This window comes from Coregonus clupeaformis, chromosome 3 (genome assembly GCF_020615455.1).
Source record: "Coregonus clupeaformis isolate EN_2021a chromosome 3, ASM2061545v1, whole genome shotgun sequence".
Classification (NCBI taxonomy): Eukaryota; Metazoa; Chordata; class Actinopteri; order Salmoniformes; family Salmonidae; genus Coregonus; species Coregonus clupeaformis.
This window is the reverse complement of record NC_059194.1, coordinates 13,786,725-13,808,601: the sequence shown is the minus strand read 5'-3', so window position 1 is coordinate 13,808,601 and position 21,877 is coordinate 13,786,725. Positions and strand designations below refer to the sequence as shown.

Here is a 21,877-nt window from a genome sequence, read left to right as displayed (position 1 = left end):
TTGCGTCATCTGTCGGGGGGTTTTGGGCGGTATGAAAATTGGAGTGGGTCCAGGGTGTCTGAGATGAGAATATGATGAGACAGCTTCTGAACAAATTATTATCTCCATAGGCTAGGCCAGGAGTTCTCAAACTTTTTGGAGCCGGGGACCCCTTTTGCGATAGCAAATTCATCAGGAACCGCCTCATAATCAGAACACAACTCAAGTGAGATAAAAATAGCATACAAGGAGTTTAACCATGACTTTGGGCCCTGGGAAGGAACATTTTAAAAGGCCCAGCTCTTGGCATCAGAGAGAACATTTAGCAGTTTTCAAGCTAATTTCCTACAATTCTACACATTTTGTCATGGGCATATATTTTTTGTTGTTGTTGCAGCTTTAAAGCTAATATCATACAATTCTACACATTTTGTTGGAAAGCTTACATCACAGTGCATTTATGTTTAAAAAAAAAAAAACTTTTGGGGGAATAGAAGAAGTATTGAGTTGAAAAATGTATAATTGGTGGAGTACTGTGGATATCAATATCCCTGTGAGCCTCCCAAGCACATGTTGCCCTGGGTTAAGAACATAAATTGCAGATTAATAATATTGCGTTGTATTATATTACTCCCTCTAAATTTATTCCACGTATCCCTTGTCCAAAATGTGTTTAATATGTTTTTGTTAGTATTAATAAATACCCCCTACAGTACCGCGGACTCCCACTTTGAGAACGCCTGGGCTAGGCTAAATAATATTCATCCAACTTTCTGTTCAGCAAATCCATTTATATTTTCACCCAGACAGAGACAATGTACATAATGAGAGAGACTGCTTAGTGGACATACATTTTGTTGCAATATCCCATACTATGCATTATACATGATATTCCAGCCAATCAGCATCCACGATCTAAACTAACCGGTTTATAAATAAACGTATAGCATGAGAAAAAATTGGGAAAAATAAGAAATAATATTATTATTTTGTAGCTAGAATATGAAATGACATGCAGTGGGGTATTATGGGATATATTTGAGTTTTCTTGTCTGCGTTGGTCTGCATCGGCGTCCTTCCGGCGTCCAAGACTCGAACGGAAAGGGGAAAGCCTTGGCTGTGATGCCGCTGGATGATGGCTGCTTTCGGGATCTTAAGTTACGAACACCGGCCCCTGAAGCGGCCACGACTCGGACCTCCGGACGTTTATCCACAAGACCCAAAGCAAAAAGAGGTCAGATAAACTTCAATCGTTTCTCAAACCAACGTTGCAAAGAGAAATTGACACAAAGAGCCTATTTTGAAAGGAGCCCTTAGCTACGCTATGGTTGCTAACGTTAGCTAACGTTAATCCCCCCCAGACGGCTATCAGGCCCAAAACAGTCTCTCTAGCAATAACAATGAACAGCTACTTGGCTTGTCAGCTTGCCTGCTCGTACTGAAAACACCAACCAGCTAGCTATCTTGATAGCTTTCTATGGGGCTAACGTTAACAAGTAATTTAGTTAGTTAACGCTAGCTAGGTAAATGATACGACAAAGATAATTTGGCTAACTTTCAAATTAACAAATATTGCACGAACCATTGTTTGCATTTCAAATAACATTAACTAACGAACAACACAACTAGGATACATTTGGAGCAGCTTGATAGATACTTGGCCAGCTAGCTAGCGTGATTAGCAACTAGCTACTGTAGGATAGCTAGCTAAATGTCGTCATTTTCATAAATTGGCAAACAGTCAACGTTAACGTTACCATGTTGTTGTGTTATGTGTGTCTAACTAACGGTTTTATCATGTGCAATGTATTTCTAGCTAGCCAAATGTCCTAACTAACGTTACTAGTTTAGCTACCAATACCATAGCTAACTAACTAATTAGCTAGATAACGCAGCCATTTAATTTTAGCTCACGTTAGCTAGCTAGCACTGTCTGGAAATCTCGTTTACTGCGTCAGGAGACCATTTTTGTCCAAATTGATGTGGGGAACTATCGGTCATGATGTATTTAGCTACAATGACATGTCACTTAACATATCAGGCATATGTGGAATGGGATCCTAAGACTTAGTTTTTTTTTTTATAGCCAAACAACCTAAACTCAATTTGATTATCTAGCTAGCTAGTTAACTAATTGGCAAAGCAGGCCCCCACTGAGATAATCACCATTTGTTTTGTAAACAGAGGTGGAGAATGGGATGTCCAGTGTCTTGTACATGTGCTCATTGGGTGACTTCATCAACTGCATGGTCTGAATTTCACAACAGAGAACTCATGTAAATAATTTGTGTTCCAGGATGAATTGACTGCGTTGAATGTGAAGCAAGGATTTAATAATCAACCAGCAGTGTCTGGAGATGAACATGGAAGTGCTAAAAATGTCAACTTCAATCCCTCAAAGGTGATCTAATACTCATCACTGTTTCTTTGTCATCTGTATCAGACACGTAGTGAATCATGCATGTTGTAGGATCTCTTGTTCATAGCATTCTTTCCTATTACCCAAACAGATTAGTTCAAACTTCAGCAGCATCATTGCAGAGAAGCTGCGCTACAACACCTTTCCAGACACAGGCAAACGGAAGCCACAGGTCAACCAGAAGGACAATTTCTGGCTCGTTACTGCCAGGTCACAGAGCTCTATCAACAACTGGTTTACAGACTTGGCTGGCACTAAACCCCTCACCCAGCTGGCCAAGAAGGTAGGACTTTGTACCAAAACACCCCTGGGGGCACGTTCAGCAGAGCACCACACCGTGATAGAAATATGTTACTGTATGTAGAACAAACAAGACTCTGACATGTAGACTAAGGAATCATGCTGGCTCTATTGATTACATTTCTATCGGCAAAGTTCCAGAATGTTTGCCTGCTGAATGTGGCCCTACTCTTCCTGTGACCAAGTCAAATTTAACCGCAATATGTCTGCCTTGGGAGACTTATACACTATCTTCCTGAAATTATCCAAAGTAACTTAATTGAGATTTATAAGACTGACACTTGTCAATTATTTAAAAAAAAGTATGTTATTTCTCTGCAGAATCTTCCTTTACTGGCTTTGTTTGGGGTTTGTGTACCAGGTGCCGATCTTTAGTAAAAAAGAGGAGGTTTTTGGCTACTTGGCCAAGTACACAGTACCTGTGATGCGTTCGGCATGGATGATCAAGATGACCTGTGCGTATCACGCCGCCATCACAGAAACAAAAGTCAAGAAGCGGCACGTGATTGACCCCTGCATAGGTAATCAAGCACTCCTTAAAAAATATATAGCCTACCCATCCTCCCTTGAACAACATCGTTTAAAACATTCCAATATCCTGAGTGTGTTCACTGCCATTTAGAAAAGATAGGCTGCTACATCTCTAGAATTTTTCTCAGTCATGCTGCATTAACAGGAGCAAATGCCACTGGGATGAATTGAACTCTTAATGCTATGTTATTTCTGTCTGCACTGCAGAATGGACTCAGATCATCACTAAGTACCTGTGGGAGCAGTTGCAGAAGGTGGCCGAGTTCTACCGCCAGTCTCCCAGCCAGGGCTGTGGCTCCCCTCTCCCGGCCAATCCGGCCGAGGTGGACACGGCCATGAAGCAGTGGGAGTACAACGAGAAGCTGGCCATGTTCATGTTCCAGGTCGGTTGGTCCTTTGCTCTGTCTGTCTTTTTTTTTTGTCTGTTTGCCTGCCTGTCTCAGGTTGCATGTCTGTCTCCATGTCTGCCTGCCTCAACAGGGGACCTATGTATCTCCAATGTCTGATGCGTTTGATAAGCAAAATAGATATGCTTCAGTTGGTAGAGCATGGTGCTTGAAACGCCAGGATTGTGGGTTCGATTCCCGGGGCAACCCCATGCAAAAAAATTATGCTCACATGACTGTAAGTCGCTTTGGATAAAAGCGTCTGCTAAATGGCATATTATTTTTGATATATATAGATATATTTTCACTAAACAGTTTCAAATGGATTGAGTTGTTACTTGGTTAGAATTTTGTGACTTCAATGTTTGCTTTTTGTCATTACACAGCTGTCTGCAATGGCTGTCGTGGTAGTATAACCCTATTTCACTATTATGTCATCGCATAAACACCATGCTGCATGCCGGGTTCATTAGGGGGAAAATAAGCAGTAAACAGCTAGCAAGTTAGCTTCTATTTAGAGAGTGAGCCATTTCTGTGGTAAACTAAACTATGAGGTAAGCGATAAGACAATATATGTATTTTATGACTAAGGCCAGATGGAATCGTAGCATCACAAGCAAGATGAAACGGTTTGGGCATTTTTTGGATGAACATCTCTAGTTCGCCCGCATCATACAGCACATTGTTTACACTGAGTAATAGTGAAATGGAGTAATTGCATAGGGTTAAAGATGCAGTCTGGGATCTTAAGCACAACAAATTCGTAACATATTGTACGAATTAGGTTCGTAACATATCATACGAATTGCTAAACAAATATTTGATTAATTTTTGCAGGGTTTAACATATATGAAGTGGATGACGTAGTACACAAAAAACGGGGACCCGTTTTGGCTTGTGATCACCACTTTAAAAACTACTGGCTGAAATTATACAAAGTTGTGAAGCATCAGTTAAACTTACCCTAAATACAAATCAAATACATTTTTATTTGCCACATGCGCCGAATACAACAGGTGTAGACAATACAGTGAAATGCTTACTTACAAACCCTTAACCAACAATGCAGTTTAAGAAAAAAATACAAATAGCAAATAATTAAAGAGCAGCCGTAAAATAAAAGAACAGTAGGGAGGTTATATACAGGGGGTATCGGTACAGAGTCAATGTGCGGGGGCACCGGTTAGTGGAGGTAATTAAGGTAATATGTACATGTGGGTAGAGTTAAAGTGACTAAGCATAAATAATAATAAACAGAGTAGCAGCAGCGTAAAAGAGGGTGGTGGGGTGGGGGGGCAATGCAAATAGTCCGAGTAGCCATGATTAACTGTTCAGGAGTCTTATGGCTTGGGGATAGAGGCTGTTAAGAAGCCTTTTGGACCTAGACTTGGCGCTCCGGTACCGCTTGCCGTGCGGTAGCAGAAAGAACACCCTCTGTAGTGCCTTGCAGTCGGAGGCCGAGCAGTTGCCATACCAGGCGGTGATGCAACCAGTCAGGATGCTCTCGATGGTTCAGCTGTAGAACTTTTTGAGGATCTGAGGACCCATGCCAAATCTTTTCAGTCTCCTGAGGGGGAATAGGCTTTGTCGTGCTCTCTTCACGACTGTCTTGGTATGTTTGGACCATGATAGTTTGTTAGTGATGTGGACACCAAGGAACTTGAAGGTCTCAACCTGTTCCATTACAGCCCCATCGATGAGAATGGGGGCGTGCTCAGTCCTCTTTTTTTTCCTGTAGTCCACAATCATCTCCTTTGTCTTAATCACATTGAGGGAGAGGTTGTTATCCTGGCACCACACGGCCAGGTGTCTGACCTCCTCCCTATTGGCTGTCTCATCATTGTCAGTGATCAGACCTACCACTTTTGTGTAGTCGGCAAACTTAATGATGGTGTTGGAGTCGTGCCTGGCCATGCAGTCATGGGTGAACAGGGCGTACAGGAGGGGACTGAGCACGCACCCCAGAGGGGCCCCCGTGTTGAGGATCAGCGTGGCAGATGTGTTGTTACCTACCCTTACCACCTGGGGGCTGCCCGTCAGGAAGTCCAGGATCCAGTTACAGAGGGAGGTGTTTAGTCCCAGGGTCCTTAGCTTCGTGATGAGCTTTGAGGGCACTATGGTGTTGAACGCTGAGCTGTAGTCAATGAATAGCATTCTCACGTAGGTTTTCCTCTTGTCCAGGTGGGAAAGGGCAGTGTGGAGTGCATCATCTATGGATCTGTTGGGGCGGTATGCAAATTGGAGTGGGTCTAGGGTTTCTGGGATAATGCTGTTGATGTGAGCCATGACCAGCCTTTCAAAGCACTTAATGGCTACAGACATGAGTGCTACGGGTCGGTAGTCATTTAGGCAGGTTTTCTTAGTGTTCTTGGGCACAGGGACTATGGTGGTCTGCTTGAAACATGTTGGTATTACAGACTCAGTCAGGGACATGTTGAAAATGTCAGTGAAGACACTTGCCAGTTGGTCAGCGCATGCTCGGATTACACGTCCTGGTAATCCGTCTGGCCCTGCGGCCTTGTGAATGTTGACCTGCTTAAAAGTCTTACTCACATCGGCTACAGAGAGCTTGATCACATAGTCATCCGGAACAGCTGATGCTCTCATGCATGCTTCAGTGTTGCTTACCTCGAAGTGAGCATAGAAGTGATTTAGCTTGTCTGGTAGGCTTATGTCACTGGGCAGCTCGCGGCTGTGCTTCCCTTTGTGGTCTGTAATAGTTTTCAAGCCCTGCCACATCCGACGAGCGTCAGAGCCGGTGTAGTACGATTCAATCTTAGTCCTGTATTGACTCTTTGCCTGTTTGATGGTTCGTCGGAGGGCATAGCAGGATTTCTTATAAGCGTCTGGATTAGAGTCCCGCTCCTTGAACGCGGCAGCTTTACCCTTTAGCTCAGTGCGGATGTTGCCTGTAATCCATGGCTTCTGGTTGGGGTATGTGCGTACGGTCGCTTTGGGGACGACGTCATCGATGCACTTATTGATGAAGCCAGTGACTGATGTGGTGTACTCCTCAATGCTATCGGAAGAATCCCGGAACATATTCTAGTCTGTGCTAGCAAAACAGTCCTGTAGATTAGCATCTGCGTCTGACCACTTCCTTATTAACCGAGTCACTGGTGCGTCCTGCTTTAGTTTTTGCTTATAAGCAGGAATCAGGAGGATAGAGTTATGGTCAGATTTGCCAAATGGAGGGCGAGGGAGAGCTTTGTACACGTCTGTGTGTGTGTGGAGTATAGTTGGTCTAGAGTTTCTTTCCCTGTGGTTGCACATTTAACATGCTGGTAGAAATTAGGTAGAACGGATTTAAATTTCCCTGCATTAAAGTCCCCGGCCACTAGGAGCGCTGCCTCTGGATGAGCGTTTTCCTGTTTACTTATGGCCTTATACAGCTCATTGAGTGCAATCTTAGTGCCTGCATCGGTTTGTGGTGGTAAATAGACAGCTATGAAAAATATAGAAAATTATCTTGGTAAATAGTGTGGTCTACAGCTTATCATGAGATACTCTACCTCAGGTGAGCAAAACCTCGAGACTTCTTTAGTATTAGATTTTATGCTCCAGCTGTTGTTTACAAATATACACAGACCGCCACCCCTTGTCTTACCTGAGTCAGCTGTTCTATCCTGCCAATGTAGCGTATATCCCGCCAGCTGTATGTTATCCATGTCGTTGTTCAGCCACGACTCGGTGAAACATAAGATATTACAGTTTTTAATGTCCCGTTGGTAGGATAACCTTGATCTTAGGTCGTCTAATTTATTTTCAAATGATTGAAGATTGGCTAATAGGATTGATGGAAGAGGCAGTTTACTCGCTCGCCGTCGGATCCTTAAAAGGCACCCCGACCTACGTCCACGATATCACCGTCTCTTTCTCATGTGAATGACGGGGATTTGGGCCTTGTCGGGTGTCTGTAGGATATCCTTCGCAACCGACTCATTGAAGAAAAAATCTTAGTCCAATACGAGGTGAGTAATCGCTGTCCTGATATCCAGAAGCTACGGTGGCAGAAACATTATGTACAGAATAAATTACAAATAACGCGAAAAAACACACATAATTGTACAATTTGGTTAGAGGGCTGTAAAACGGCTGCCATTTTCCTCGGCGCCGTCCTTCACAAAAAACGGGGACCCGTTTTGGCTCGTGATCACCACTTTAAAAACGACTGGCTGAAATTATACAAAGTTCTGAAGCATCACTTTAACTTACCCTAAATACTTCATGCTGTAGAAGAACAAGCAATAACAAACGGTTGTTTGCTTGTGTCCAGGATGGCATGCTAGACAGACACGAGTTCCTGACGTGGGTGTTGGAATGCTTCGAGAAAGTCCGACCTGGAGAGGATGAGCTTCTGAAGCTGCTGCTGCCCCTCCTGCTACAGGTAATGCCTATATACCATCCCTTTAGCACCCATCATCTTAATAATCATTTGGTGGGTGCTTAAAATTGTCCTATTTCACACATGTACAAGTGTGTATTAATATGCTTGTGTGAATTGGAAATGTGTTTTTTTGCATATCCCACTCTCCCTGAGACCCTCGGAGAGTGGGGTTACAGCCATGGTCTGCCATTATCAATGGCGACCCTGGAGCAATTAGGATTAGGTACCTTGTTCAAGGGCACATCGGCATACCTTTCACCTTGTCAGCTCTGGGATGCGAACTAGCAACATTTCAGTTACTGGCCCAATGCTCTAACCGCTAGGCTATCTTTCTCCTAATGCAGTGATGGATTTCATTCTCCTTCCAGTAGCAAACCACATATTTCATGTGGAAGAAGTAACTTGAGGAGACAGAGATGTAGTTTATCTTCATGAATCAGGAAAAGTCCAGGTTTTCTGACATCCTCTAATTATACAGTTGGGGACATTAAAAACTACTTTTTCAAATTACCTTTGGTGCAGCAATGGTACATTGTTAATGTGAAAAACTCTCGCAGGGTGGTGGCAAGCACCAAGTTCAGTAGCAATCATCTAACAATAACCTATCTAACAAAAAACATTTCTGACATATGCCCTTGGAGGTGCCGTTTAATCCACTTCAAAGCAAATGTTTTTACCTGAGCTGCAGTAAATGTTAACTTTTGAATACCCCCAACTGTACGTCATTGAGGCTGACCTAGCTACCCTCTCCTCTGTTTTTCCCTGTATTCCATTGCTGTGATCACATGTCAGCTCTGAAGAGTTTGAACTGACATTGTGAGTCGTGTCCCCTCCATCAGTACTCAGGGGAGTTTGTGCAGTCGGCCTACCTGTCCAGGAGACTGGCCTACTTCTGCACGCGACGCCTCAACCTACTGCTAAGCGACGGGAGCCTGGGACCTGGTGCCGGGGGGCACCCGGCCCACAGCATCCTGGCGCAGCCGGGGAATGCCCTGCCCCCCACACCCACCTCCCAGCCCACGGGGGGCAACCAACCCCAGACCCCCTTCACAGACTTCTACATCTGCCCTCAACACAGGCCCTTGGTGTTTGGGCTCAGCTGCATGCTACAGGTACACACACACACACTGAATAGCCTTTCCACTGAACTGAATAGATTGTCTAATACTGCTACTGCAGTACTTTTACACTACTATTAATATTACTGTTATGCCATGAGGCTAGTATAGTAAGTACTATTACACTACTATTAATATTACTGTTATGCCATGAGGCTAGTATAGTAAGTACTATTACACTACTATTAATATTACTGTTATGCCATGAGGCTAGTATAGTAAGTACTATTACACTACTATTAATATTACTGTTAAGCCATGAGGCTAGTATAGTAAGTACTATTACACTACTATTAATATTACTGTTAAGCCATAAGGCTAGTATAGTAAGTACTATTACACTACTATTAATATTACTGTTAAGCCATGAGGCTAGTATAGTAAGTACTATTACACTACTATTAATATTACTGTTATGCCATGAGGCTAGTATAGTAAGTACTATTACACTACTATTAATATTACTGTTAAGCCATGAGGCTAGTATAGTAAGTACTATTACACTACTATTAATATTACTGTTAAGCCATGAGGCTAGTATAGTAAGTACTATTACACTACTATTAATATTACTGTTAAGCCATAAGGCTAGTATAGTAAGTACTATTACACTACTATTAATATTACTGTTATGCCATGAGGCTAGTATAGTAAGTACTATTACACTACTATTAATATTACTGTTAAGCCATAAGGCTAGTATAGTAAGTACTATTACACTACTATTAATATTACTGTTAAGCCATAAGGCTAGTATAGTAAGTACTATTACACTACTATTAATATTACTGTTAAGCCATAAGGCTAGTATAGTAAGTACTATTACACTACTATTAATATTACTGTTAAGCCATAAGGCTAGTATAGTAAGTACTATTACACTACTATTAATATTACTGTTAAGCCATGAGGCTAGTATAGTAAGTACTATTACACTACTATTAATATTACTGTTAAGCCATGAGGCTAGTATAGTAAGTACTATTACACTACTATTAATATTACTGTTAAGCCATAAGGCTAGTATAGTAAGTACTATTACACTACTATTAATATTACTGTTATGCCATGAGGCTAGTATAGTAAGTACTATTACACTACTATTAATATTACTGTTAAGCCATGAGGCTAGTATAGTAAGTACTATTACACTACTATTAATATTACTGTTAAGCCATAAGGCTAGTATAGTAAGTACTATTACACTACTATTAATATTACTGTTAAGCCATAAGGCTAGTATAGTAAGTACTATTACACTACTATTAATATTACTGTTAAGCCATGAGGCTAGTATAGTAAGTACTATTACACTACTATTAATATTACTGTTAAGCCATGAGGCTAGTATAGTAAGTACTATTACACTACTATTAATATTACTGTTAAGCCATAAGGCTAGTATAGTAAGTACTATTACACTACTATTAATATTACTGTTATGCCATGAGGCTAGTATAGTAAGTACTATTACACTACTATTAATATTACTGTTAAGCCATGAGGCTAGTATAGTAAGTACTATTACACTACTATTAATATTACTGTTAAGCCATAAGGCTAGTATAGTAAGTACTATTACACTACTATTAATATTACTGTTAAGCCATAAGGCTAGTATAGTAAGTACTATTACACTACTATTAATATTACTGTTAAGCCATGAGGCTAGTATAGTAAGTACTATTACACTACTATTAATATTACTGTTAAGCCATGAGGCTAGTATAGTAAGTACTATTACACTACTATTAATATTACTGTTAAGCCATGAGGCTAGTATAGTAAGTACATGGCTATGTTGGTAAACTAGCTCTGGTTACATCATCAGTGTTGGTATTGTTCCTGATTTAAAAATCTATTGTAGACTTCATTTTTCCTGATTTCCAATATTGTCAATCGCATCCCTAAATTCTTCTTCTCCTGGTCTTGGTTTTGTCAGAGTATCGTGCTGTGCTGTCCCAGTGCCCTGGTGTGGCACTACTCTCTGACAGACAGCCGTAACAAGACGGGTTCCCCGCTGGACCTACTGCCCATCTCCCCCTCCAACCTGCCCATGCCAGGGGGCAACAGCACCTTTACACAGCAGGTAAGGCCCAGAGTCTGGTTCCTGTCAAGGTTTCTTCCCACCTAGGGAGATATTCCATGCCACTGTACCTTTGGCATTGAGTTTATATTGTTTAGTGTTTGAATTATGACTAATGCATTTGTGGTTTGGATTACGACTAATGCATTTGTGGTTTGGATTACGACTAATGCATTTGGGGTTTGGATTACAACTAATGCATTTGGGGTTTGGATTACGACTAATGCATTTGTCAGTTGGTTGATTGAATGCCCTCCACACGCTGAGAGGTTGACATCAATGCATGGCTATTGACTTTGTCTTCTCAGTCGTCCCGTCTGCTTATCTCAGTCTTATCTGTGCTTTTCCCTCAGGTCCGTGCAAAGGTCAGAGAAATAGAGGAGCAGGTCAAGGACAGAGGGCAGGCTGTGGAGTTCCGCTGGTCCTTTGATAAATGTCAGGAGACAACTGCTGGTAAGGAAACTGCTCCTTCATGATTAGATCATAGACACCTATAAAATGACATAACATTGCATCCAGACAATGACTCTATGGGCCGGTTTCCCAGACAAAGAGTAAGACTAGTCCTGGACCAATGATCTATTTCGACAGAGATTCTCCACTGAGCATGTTTTATAGTCCAGCACTAGGCTTAATCTTTGTCCTGGAAACCGGCCCTAGGTGTATAAGGAAAAAGGAAATTAGGTACATTTTGTGTATTACTTTGATTTACTTGTTTTCGCCAGGCTTCACCATTGGAAGGGTCCTACACACCCTGGAGGTTCTAGACAACCACAGCTTTGAGAAGTCAGACTTCAGCAACTCCCTGGATTCCCTTTACAACCGCATCTTCGGTTCGGGCCAGAGCAAAGACGGCCACGAGGTAAAGATGTTTTCTCTTACATGACAACTTTTGCATATGTAAAGTCTGAAGACTTTAAAGGCCCAGTGCAGTTAAAAATGTGTGTGTTTTTTCCCCCCGTGTTTTTATATACAGTGCATTCGGAAAGTATTCAGACCCCTTGACTTTTTCCACATTTTGTTACGTTACAGCCTTATTCTAAAATTGATTAAATAATTTTTTCCCCTCATCAATCTACATACAATACCCCATAACGACAAACAAAACAAAACAAACATAAATACCTTTAATTATGTAAGTATTCAGACCCTTTGCTATGAGACTTGAAATTCAGCTCAGTTGCATCCTGTTTCCATCGATCATCCTTTGTTGTTGTTTCTACAACTTGATTGGAGTCCAAATGGAAGAAGTTTGGAACCACCAAGACTTCCTAGAACTAGCCGCCCGGCCAAACTGAGCAATCGGGGGAGGAGGGCCTTGGTCAGGGAGGTGACCAAGAACCCGATGGTCACTCTGACAGCGCTCCACAGTTCCTCTGTGAAGATGGGAGAACCTTCCAGAAGGACAACCATCTCTGCAGCACTCCACCAATCAGGCCTTTATGGTAGAGTGGCCAGACGGAAGCCACTCCTCAGTAAAAGGCACATGACAGCCCGCTTGGAGTTTGCCAAAAGGCACCTAAAGGACTCTCAGATCATGAGAAACAAGATTCTCTGGTCTAATGAAACCAATATTAATCTATTTGGCCTGAATGCCTAGCGTCACGTCTGGAGGAAACCTGGCACCATCTCTACAGTGAAGCATGGTGGTGGCAGCATCATGCTGTGGGGATGTTTTTCAGCGGCAGGGACTGGGAGACTAGTCAGGATCGAGGCAAAGATGAACAGAGCAAAGTACAGAGAGATCCTTGATGAAAACCTGCTCCAGAGCGCTCAGGACCTCAGACTGGGGCGAAGGTTCACCTTCCATCAGGATAACGACCCTAAGCACACAGCCAAGACAACGGCTTCGGGACAAGTCTCTAAATGTCCTTGAGTGGCCCAGCCAGAGCCCGGACTTGAACCCGATCAAAAACAATTTAATCAATTTTAGAATAAGGCTGTGGAAAAAGTCATGGGGTCTGAATACTTTCCGAAGGCACTGTATATATCCATCCACATTGAGGTTGGAATAATTCTGTGAAAATTATGATAATACCCTTTTAGTGTAAGAGCTGTTTGAAAAGACTGCCTGAAATGTCAGCCTGTTGTGGTGGGATGGAGTTTTGGCCACTCATGGTGACATCACATTTAGTTAATAGACCAATAAGAAAAAAAGTTCCAAACCTCTGTCAGTAACAGCTAATTTTCAGTTTTCCCCTCCCCACTCAGACCGCTCCCAGACAGTCTAGCGAAATTTGTGTTTGAGAAATGTCCCATTGCTATGAAGTTATTTTTGTTTCTTTTTGACCATTTAAATTTGAAACAATCACAGTAAGGTACTTAATTGTTACCCAGAAATGATTTGATATTGTGATAAAAATGGCTGCATTGGACCTTTTTAATGGTTTTCAATCACAGATGAAAAGGCAAAATGTCAAGTGTGAGCAAGAGGCCAACTAACACCATCTGGCCCTAATCATTAGAGTAGAACACATATAATTTCTTCTTCTGGAGACAATTAACTGTATTCTATTCTATTGTATTCTTCTAGAAACACTACATAGATGGCCCCAGACACAGGCTTCCGTGCTGTATGGTCTTCTCCCTGACATGTTTCTCTCTGTGTAGATGTCCCCTGATGATGACGCCGTGGTGACCCTGCTGTGTGAGTGGGCGGTGTGCTGCAAGAGGTCTGGCCGCCACAGAGCCATGGTGGTGGCCAAGCTGCTGGAGAAGAGACAGGCGGAGATCGAAGCCGAGGTGAGAGGGAGGGCTGCACACTTGCACATACACATTTCCGCATCATGACTACAGCACCGTGACTGCCCCACAGTGACACATGGCCTTGAGTCACTCGGCCACGGCTGTTCCCGAGTATTCTCAACGATACTTCTTGCCTCATGAAAACAGGTCTCTCTTGCAAAAGAGATTTTAATCTCGAGATTTCACCTGTGTAAATAAAGGATGAAGATGGCCACAGCCTTTAATAACAAGATTCTAAACTATTTTAGAAGATGTGAGGTATAGGTTTTTGTATTTCCTCAAGGCTATTGTTGTTTGCAATGCTGTCTCAATCCATTTAATTAAATTCTATTCCCGGCAAACTTGTGTATACAGTAGATGTAAAACCGAAGAAACGATTGCTCAAATGTTATACCATTCTTATCACAGGTGTAAGGTATATTTGCTCAATGGCAGTGGTTCTCAGGCTATGCATGTGATTGTCTGTGTTCAGAGGTGCGGCGAGTCGGAGGTGGTGGATGAGAAAGGATCGGTGTCATCGGGCTCTCTCTCGGCGGCCACCCTGCCTGTGTTTCAGGATGTGCTCCTACAGTTCCTGGACACCCAGGCCCCCATGCTCAGTGAGTCTACCCTTCACTTCACTACTAGTCAATTATATTCCCTTATTTGGGTTGTCTGCGGCTATGTCCCAAATCACACCCTATTCCCTATACTGTAAAGTGTCCACCCACTCTGCCCAGATTTCGTAACCTAATACATCTGAAAATAAGCAGTGAGCTCTATTGACAGAGCGGTGCGCTTTCTCGCAGCGACTTTTGAGGATTTTACATGTTGTGGTGTTTGTCTGCAAAGTTGTTTCCGCCAGTCGCAAAAAGCCTAATTAACATGACACAAACTGAATTGAATGTAAAAGGCTTTGAAAATAAAAAAGCAAGCGGTACGCTCAGTGCTCCGTTGACATTACGCAAATGTTTTTCAGAGAAATCTTTGAAGTCATTCATATGAAAAGCGTATACTAGAATATGAAATTCCTCTATATAATTCCTCTATATTGTTTTATGTCCTCCGGATGGGAGAAGAAAGATGAGTTCCACAGTAAGCCTGTTAGTTAGCCTCGATCCTTCCACAGCATCCAGCCCAGTTGACGCAATGTTGTTTTCCTGATTTATGACCACTTTATTTTCTCTTGCCTCCATTTGATTTTGTCACCCTAATTCTGGCCATTTTACAAGGGTAAAAACTCAAATAACTTTTGAACGGATTATGATTGCGACATGAGGTTTGGACCATTGGTTTTCTTAGAGGAGTATCCACACAATTAACACCTTATATAATGCGCTACTTTTGACCAGGGCCAATAGGGCACTTGACCACAGCTCTATGGGTCCTGGTCAAAAGTTGTGCACTATATAGGGAATATTGGGTGCCATTTATGAGCTAGCTAGGCTCTCTGCATCTCTTGGTATTGCTCCTGATTCCAGCGCTCTTTTGGATTTAGTCTGCCAAGCGGTTGAGTTGTTATGCACTGCTATGTGTTTGGGACTTGAGCCGTGCTGTACTGCGCGGGCCTTGTTACACATCCACCATAGTGCTGAAAAGGACAATGGTGGAAAAAAAACATCCACAACAGCACAGTATGGTTCAGGTCGGCACCGTAGTCGCAAAAGGGTATTGGTTTTCTAGAAATCCATGTTGGAAGATTCTTGGACCCTGGATAGAATAAGCAGAAAATCCAGGAATTCTCCACCGGGAGTTTTTTGAAAGTTAACCAAATTTTGCAACATTAGTGTTGGGTTAGAATGGCACACAGGGTCATGTGTGGCTCAGTTATCAGAGCATGGCGCTTGCAATGTCAGGATGATGCGTTCGATTCCCGCTTTGGCCACCCAATACGATAATGTATGCGTGCACTACTGTTAGTCGGTTTGGATAAACGTGTCTGCTAAATTTCATATTATATTATAAAGGTTAGGAACGGTCTCTTACTGCTGCTAATGCTGGAGTGTATAGTGACAAACTATCCCCTTCTGTCCCTCCTTCTCAGCGGAGGCGGGCAACGAGAGCGAGCGTGTGGAGTTCTCTAACCTGGTGCTGCTTTTCTGCGAGCTCATCCGACACGATGTCTTCTCTCACAACATCTACATGTGCACGCTCATCTCCCGCGGTGACCTGGCCTCTGACTCCCACCTGCCCCGCCCCCGTTCCCCTAGTGATGAGCCTTTGGACGAATCGGAGCGCAAGGAGCAGGAGGCAGGCAGCAGCGTCAAGAACGAGGCATGATATGTGTTGGCAGCTGTTTTTAGTGTGCATGATGAATCATCGGTAGTTACTCACTGCTTTTGAATTGATTTGGGACTGAAACATGTATTTTCTTTTCTTTATACAGGACACTGGTCTCTCCGAGTCAATGGAGATCGATCACAACTCGAGCGCTAATTTCGATGAGGTAAGTGTATATGCATCATGTCTTGGATCATACCAGTAGAAATGGGCAGCTAGTGTGTACAAGTGAATATTCTCCCTGGCACAACTAAACTCAGCAAAAAAAAGAAACGTCCTCTCACTGTCAACTGCGTTTATTTTCAGCAAGCTTAACATGTGTAAATATTTGTATGAACATAAGATTCAGCAACTGAGACATAAACTGAACAGGTTCCATAGACATGTGACTAACAGAAATTGAATAATGTGTCCCTGAACAAAGGGGGGGCAAAATCAAAAGTAAGTCAGTATCTGGTGTGGCCACCAGCTGCATTAAGTACTGCAGTGCATCTCCTCCTCAGGGACTGCACCAGATTTGCCAGTTCTTGCTGTGAGATGTTACCCCACTCTTCCATCAAGGCACCTGCAAGTTCCTAGACATTTCTGGGGGAATGGCCCTAGCCCTCACCCTCCGATCCAACAGGTCCCAGACGTGCTCAATGGGATTGAGATCTGGGCTCTTCGCTGGCCATGGCAGAACAATGTCATTCCTGTCTTGCAGGAAATCACGCACCCAACGAGCAGTATGGCTGGTGGCATTGTCAGGCTGGAGGGTCATGTCAGGATGAGCCTGCAGGAAGGGTACCACATGAGGGAGGAGGATGTCTTCCCTTTAACGCACAGCGTTGAGATTGCCTGCAATGACAACATGCTCAATCCGATGATGCTGTGACACACCGCCCCAGACCATGACGGACCCTCCACCTCGATCCCGCTCCAGAGTACAGGCCTCGGTGTAACGCTCATTCCTTCGGCGATAAACACGAATCCGACCATCACCCCTGGTGAGACAAAACCGTGACTCGTCATTGAAGAGCACTTTTTGCCAGTCCTGTCTGGTCCAGCGACGGTGGGTTTGTGCCCATAGGCGACGTTGTTGCCGGTTGTGGTGAGGACCTGCCTTACAACAGGCCTACAATCCCTCAGTCCAGCCTCTCTCAGCCTATTGCGGACAGTCTGAGCATTTACATTTTTAGTCATTTAGCATACGCTCTTATCCAGAGCGACTTACAGTTAGTGAGTGCATACATTATTTTAATTTTTTTCATACTGGCCCCCCGTGGGAATCGAACCCACAACCCTGGCGTTGCAAACGCCATGCTCTACCAACTGAGCTACATCCCTGCCGGCCATTCCCTCCCCTACCCTGGACGACGCTGGGCCAATTGTGCGCCGCCCCATGGGTCTCCCAGTCACGGCCGGCTACGACAGAGCCTGGATTCGAACCAGGATCTCTAGTGGCACAGCTAGCACTGCGATGCAGTGCCTTAGACCACTGCGCCACTCGGGAGGACTGATGGATGGATTGTGCGTTCCTGGTGTAACTCGGGCAGTTGTTGTTGCCATCCTGTACCTGTGATGTTCGGATGTACCAATCCTGTGCAGGTGTAGTTACACGTGGTCTGCCACTGCGAGGATGATCCGCTGTCCGTCCTGTCTCCCTGTAGCGCTGTCTTAGGCGTCTCACAGTATGGACATTGCAATTTATTGCACTGGCCACATCTGCAGTCCTCATGCCTCCTTGCAGCATGCCTAAGGCACGTTCACGCAGGGACCCTGGGCATCTTTCTTTTGGTGTTTTTCAGAGTCAGTAGAAAGGCCTCTTTAGTGTCCTAAGTTTTCATAACTGTGACCTTAATTGCCTACCGTCTGTAAGCTGTTAGTGTCTTAACGACCGTTCCACAGGTGCATGTTCATTAATTGTTTATGGTTAATTGAACATGAGTAATTGTTTATGGTTCATTGAACAAGCATGGGAAACAGTGTTTAAACCCTTTACAATGAAGATCTGTGAAGTTATTTGGATTTTTACTAATGATCTTTGAAAGACAGGGTTCTGAAAAAGGGACGTATCTTTTTTTGCTGAGTTTATATAGTATTCATACCTGTGCTCCATCGGACTGTCCCATTGACCTCTGGATAACCTTTCCATGCTGTCTCTTGTTTTGTAGATGTTTTCTCCCCCAATGCACTGTGAGTCGAAGGGCAGCCCCTCCCCCGAGAAGCCTGCCCCGGAACAGGAAGGGAAGGGCGCCTGCAAAGACAAGGCCCTGGATCCTGTCTTCCCATTGGTGTACGAGCAGCCCCGCCACATCCAATACGCTACCCACTTCCCCATCCCCCAGGTAAGCAGCCCTGAGAGAGGCTTTGGCTAGCTCAGCTCTAACACACACATGGAATTCAAACTGGGTCATCAGTGCAAATGTAGACCATGATAGCCCTCTGAGGAGAAGTCCAGGCTCTGGGAGCTTTATAGTTTCACCCCAGCAAAGCTTAATGAACTACCTCTGCTACATTGGCACATGTTGTTGGTCTAACTCAAGGCCATGTTAGCCCTTCAAGCTAAAGCCTTTACTTGCATTAACTCTGGGAGCTAACACACGTTTTCAGGTTTCTGGCGTTGCTTTGTACCCAACCTCCACTACATAGCCTATGCACAAATTGACTCACTCCTTGACACAGTTAGCCCTCTAAACTAAAGCCTAGGCATTAGCTATAAGTGCCAACATAAGTCTTCAGATCTCAGGCTATGTGAAATGCCACTACATAATACACAGTGCATGCATTAACTAACGTTGTCGTCGTCCCCAGGAGGAGAGTGCCAGTCATGAGTGCAACCAGCGCCTGGTGGTGCTCTACGGCGTGGGCAAGCAGCGAGATGAAGCGAGGCACGCCATCAAGAAAATCACGAAAGACATCTTGAAGGTGCTCAACCGCAAAAGCACAGCAGAGACAGGTAAGAATAGTACTGCTTCCATTTCTTATTTGACACTGGTTTTTAATGACCTTATCTATGGGCCTTCTGTTTTCCCTGGAGCAATATGGCCTGTTTGTGTTTTTATCTGCCGTTGCTTTTACAATTTTTCTCGTAGAGAGATAAGAAAGACTGGGAACTCGAGACTTTGACATGAATTTGAGTGCAAGTCGTGATGTCAACCGTAGATTTATTGAGCAAGGTTGTATATTCCCACAACTCTCAGCAGATGTGTCCCGTCTATCAGGAGGCAGGTAGCTTAGTGGGTAAGAGCGTTGTGCCAGTAACCGAAAGGTCGCTGGTTCTAATCCCCGAGCCCACTAGGTGAAAAATCTGTCAATGTGCCCTTGAGCAAGGCACTTAACCCTAATTGCTCCTGTAAGTCGCTCTGGATAAGAGCGTCTGCTAAATGACCAATTATTTATTATTTATTTTTATTTATTTATCACATCACAGATAATGTTTGAGCAGATTGCGGTGAGACGTTATTTTGTTAACATTGTTTTTGATGGATGATGTGCCTGTTTTCTGTGTCACAAATGGCACCCTACACCCTATATAGTCCGGTACTTAAAGTAGTGCACTATGTAGGGAATAGGGTACCATTTGAGAGAGACAGTCTGCTGTTACATCTGCCCCTATCTGATCCCCTCAACGTTTCCCAAGTTGAAAACTGTCCTCAGAAACCTTCATATCTTTTCTCCAACACTCTTTCCCCTCTGTTCTTCATTATAGAACACAGGATTTTGACTTTTTGACTATTGACTCCAGGGCTAGCATCCTATATTCAATATTAATTTCCTTCCTGTCCAATTTCTATGCTAATAGCTGTGATTTGCTGCCACGTGACGTTAACAAGGGTGATTTGAAAAGTTATAATTATGCAGGCTAAAGTGCTTTTTTCTTATGTCATTTATCTTCAGCCATATTCCTGCTTAGGAGTTGAGCGGATGGCCTTCTTGTTACAAGCCCGTTTCCCTTGTGCTTTGCATAACCTTGTCTTTTCCTTTTGATATTTTAAGCTATTTCAGCGCTGTCATTATAATGTGAACTTCGAAAGTGAAGGGCCTTGAGAATGTGATTATAATGCTTACTCCCGAAATGGCACCCTAGTCCCTATATACAGGGCACCACTTTTGACCTGTAGTATTCAGACCCTTTGCTATGAGATTCAAATTGAGCTCAAGTGCATCCTGTTTCTGTTGATCATCCTTGATGTTTCTACAACTTGATTGGAGTCCACCTGTGGTAAATTCAATTGATTGAACATGATTTGGAAAGGCTCACACCTGTCTATGTAAGGTCCCACAGTTGACAGTGCATGTCAGAGCAAAAACCTAGCCATGAGGTCGAAGGAATTGTCCTTGGGGTTCCAAGACAGGATTGTGAGGCACAGATCTGGGGAAGGGTACCCCAGCATTAATGGTCCCCAAGAACACAGTGGCCTTCATCATTCTTAAATGGAAGAAGTTTGGAACCGCCAAGACTCTTTCTAGAGCTGGCCGCCTAGCCAAACTGCGCAATCGGGGGAGAAGGGCCTTGGTCAGGGAGATGACCAAGAACCCGATGGTCACTCTGACAGAGCTCAAGAGTTCCTCTGTGGAGATGGGAGAACCTTCCAGAAGAACAACCATCTCTGCAGCACTCCACCAATCAGGCCTTTATGGTAGAGTGGCCAGACGGAAGCCACTCCTCAGTAAAAGGCACATGACAGCCCGCTTGGAGTTTGCCAAAAGGCACCTAAAGACTCTCAGACCATGAGAAACAAGATTCTCTGGTCTGATGAAACCAAGATTGAACTCTTTAGCCTGAATGCCAAGCGTCACTTCTGGAGGAAACCTGGCACCATCCCTACAGTGAAGAATGCTGGTGGCAGCATCATGCTGTGGGGATGTTTTTCAGTGGCAGGGACTAGGAGACTAGTCAGGATCGAGGGGAAGATGAATGGAGCAAAGTACAGAGAGATCTTTGATGAAAACCTGCTCAGGACCTCAGACTGGGTGAAGGTTCACCTTCCAACAAGACAATGACCCTTAGCACACAGCCAAGACAACGCAGGAGTGGCTTCGGGACAAGTCTCTGAATGTCCTTGAGTGGCCCAGCCGGAGCCCGGACTTGAACCCGATCGAACATCTCTGGATAGACCTGAAAATAGCTGTGTGGCGATACTCCCCATCCAACCTGACAGAGCTTGAGATATGCATATGTGGGTCACAGATACCTTTAAAAAAATGGGACCTCACAATAAGCCTCAGGATCTCGTCACTGTATTTTTGTGTATTCAAATTGCTATTTATCAAATTCAATTGTGTTCGTTATCCTTGGCTTATGCCTGCCCATACCATAACTCCATTGCCACCATGGGGCGCTCTGTTCACAACGTTGACATCAGCAAACCGCTCGCCTACATGACGCCATACACGTGGTCTGCGGTCGTGAGGTCTGTTGGATGTACTCTAAAATTCTCTAAAATAACGTTGGAGGCGGCTTATGGTAGAGAAATGAACATTCAGTTCTCTGGCAACAGCTCTGGTGGACATTCCTGCAGTCAGCATGCCAATTGCATGCTCCCTCAACTTGAAGTCTGTGGCATTGTGTTGTGTGACAAAAATGCACATTTTAGTGGCCTTTTATTATCCCCAGCACAAAGGAGAAATGCTCACTAACAGGGATGTAAACAAATTTGTGCACACAAAAAAGCTCATGAAACA

General features: G+C 43.7%; 1 protein-coding gene across 1 annotated transcript in view; it reads left to right on the top strand.

The window, feature by feature from the left end:
* The first annotated feature begins 1,076 nt into the window (after positions 1 to 1,076).
* med12 (mediator complex subunit 12) overlaps positions 1,077 to 21,877 on the top strand; it is a 51,993-nt gene continuing 31,192 nt past the window's right edge. Inside the window, exons 1-16 of the mRNA XM_045207413.1 lie at positions 1,077 to 1,213; positions 2,276 to 2,380; positions 2,490 to 2,681; positions 3,060 to 3,219; positions 3,437 to 3,612; positions 7,892 to 8,002; positions 8,842 to 9,114; positions 11,063 to 11,209; positions 11,560 to 11,659; positions 11,932 to 12,068; positions 13,817 to 13,948; positions 14,424 to 14,550; positions 15,975 to 16,204; positions 16,317 to 16,376; positions 18,364 to 18,537; positions 19,004 to 19,148. Of these exons, the coding sequence (XP_045063348.1) occupies positions 1,112 to 1,213; positions 2,276 to 2,380; positions 2,490 to 2,681; positions 3,060 to 3,219; positions 3,437 to 3,612; positions 7,892 to 8,002; positions 8,842 to 9,114; positions 11,063 to 11,209; positions 11,560 to 11,659; positions 11,932 to 12,068; positions 13,817 to 13,948; positions 14,424 to 14,550; positions 15,975 to 16,204; positions 16,317 to 16,376; positions 18,364 to 18,537; positions 19,004 to 19,148 (2,371 nt within the window). The 5' untranslated portion in view covers positions 1,077 to 1,111. The remainder of the gene's footprint in view (positions 1,214 to 2,275; positions 2,381 to 2,489; positions 2,682 to 3,059; positions 3,220 to 3,436; positions 3,613 to 7,891; positions 8,003 to 8,841; positions 9,115 to 11,062; positions 11,210 to 11,559; positions 11,660 to 11,931; positions 12,069 to 13,816; positions 13,949 to 14,423; positions 14,551 to 15,974; positions 16,205 to 16,316; positions 16,377 to 18,363; positions 18,538 to 19,003; positions 19,149 to 21,877) is intronic.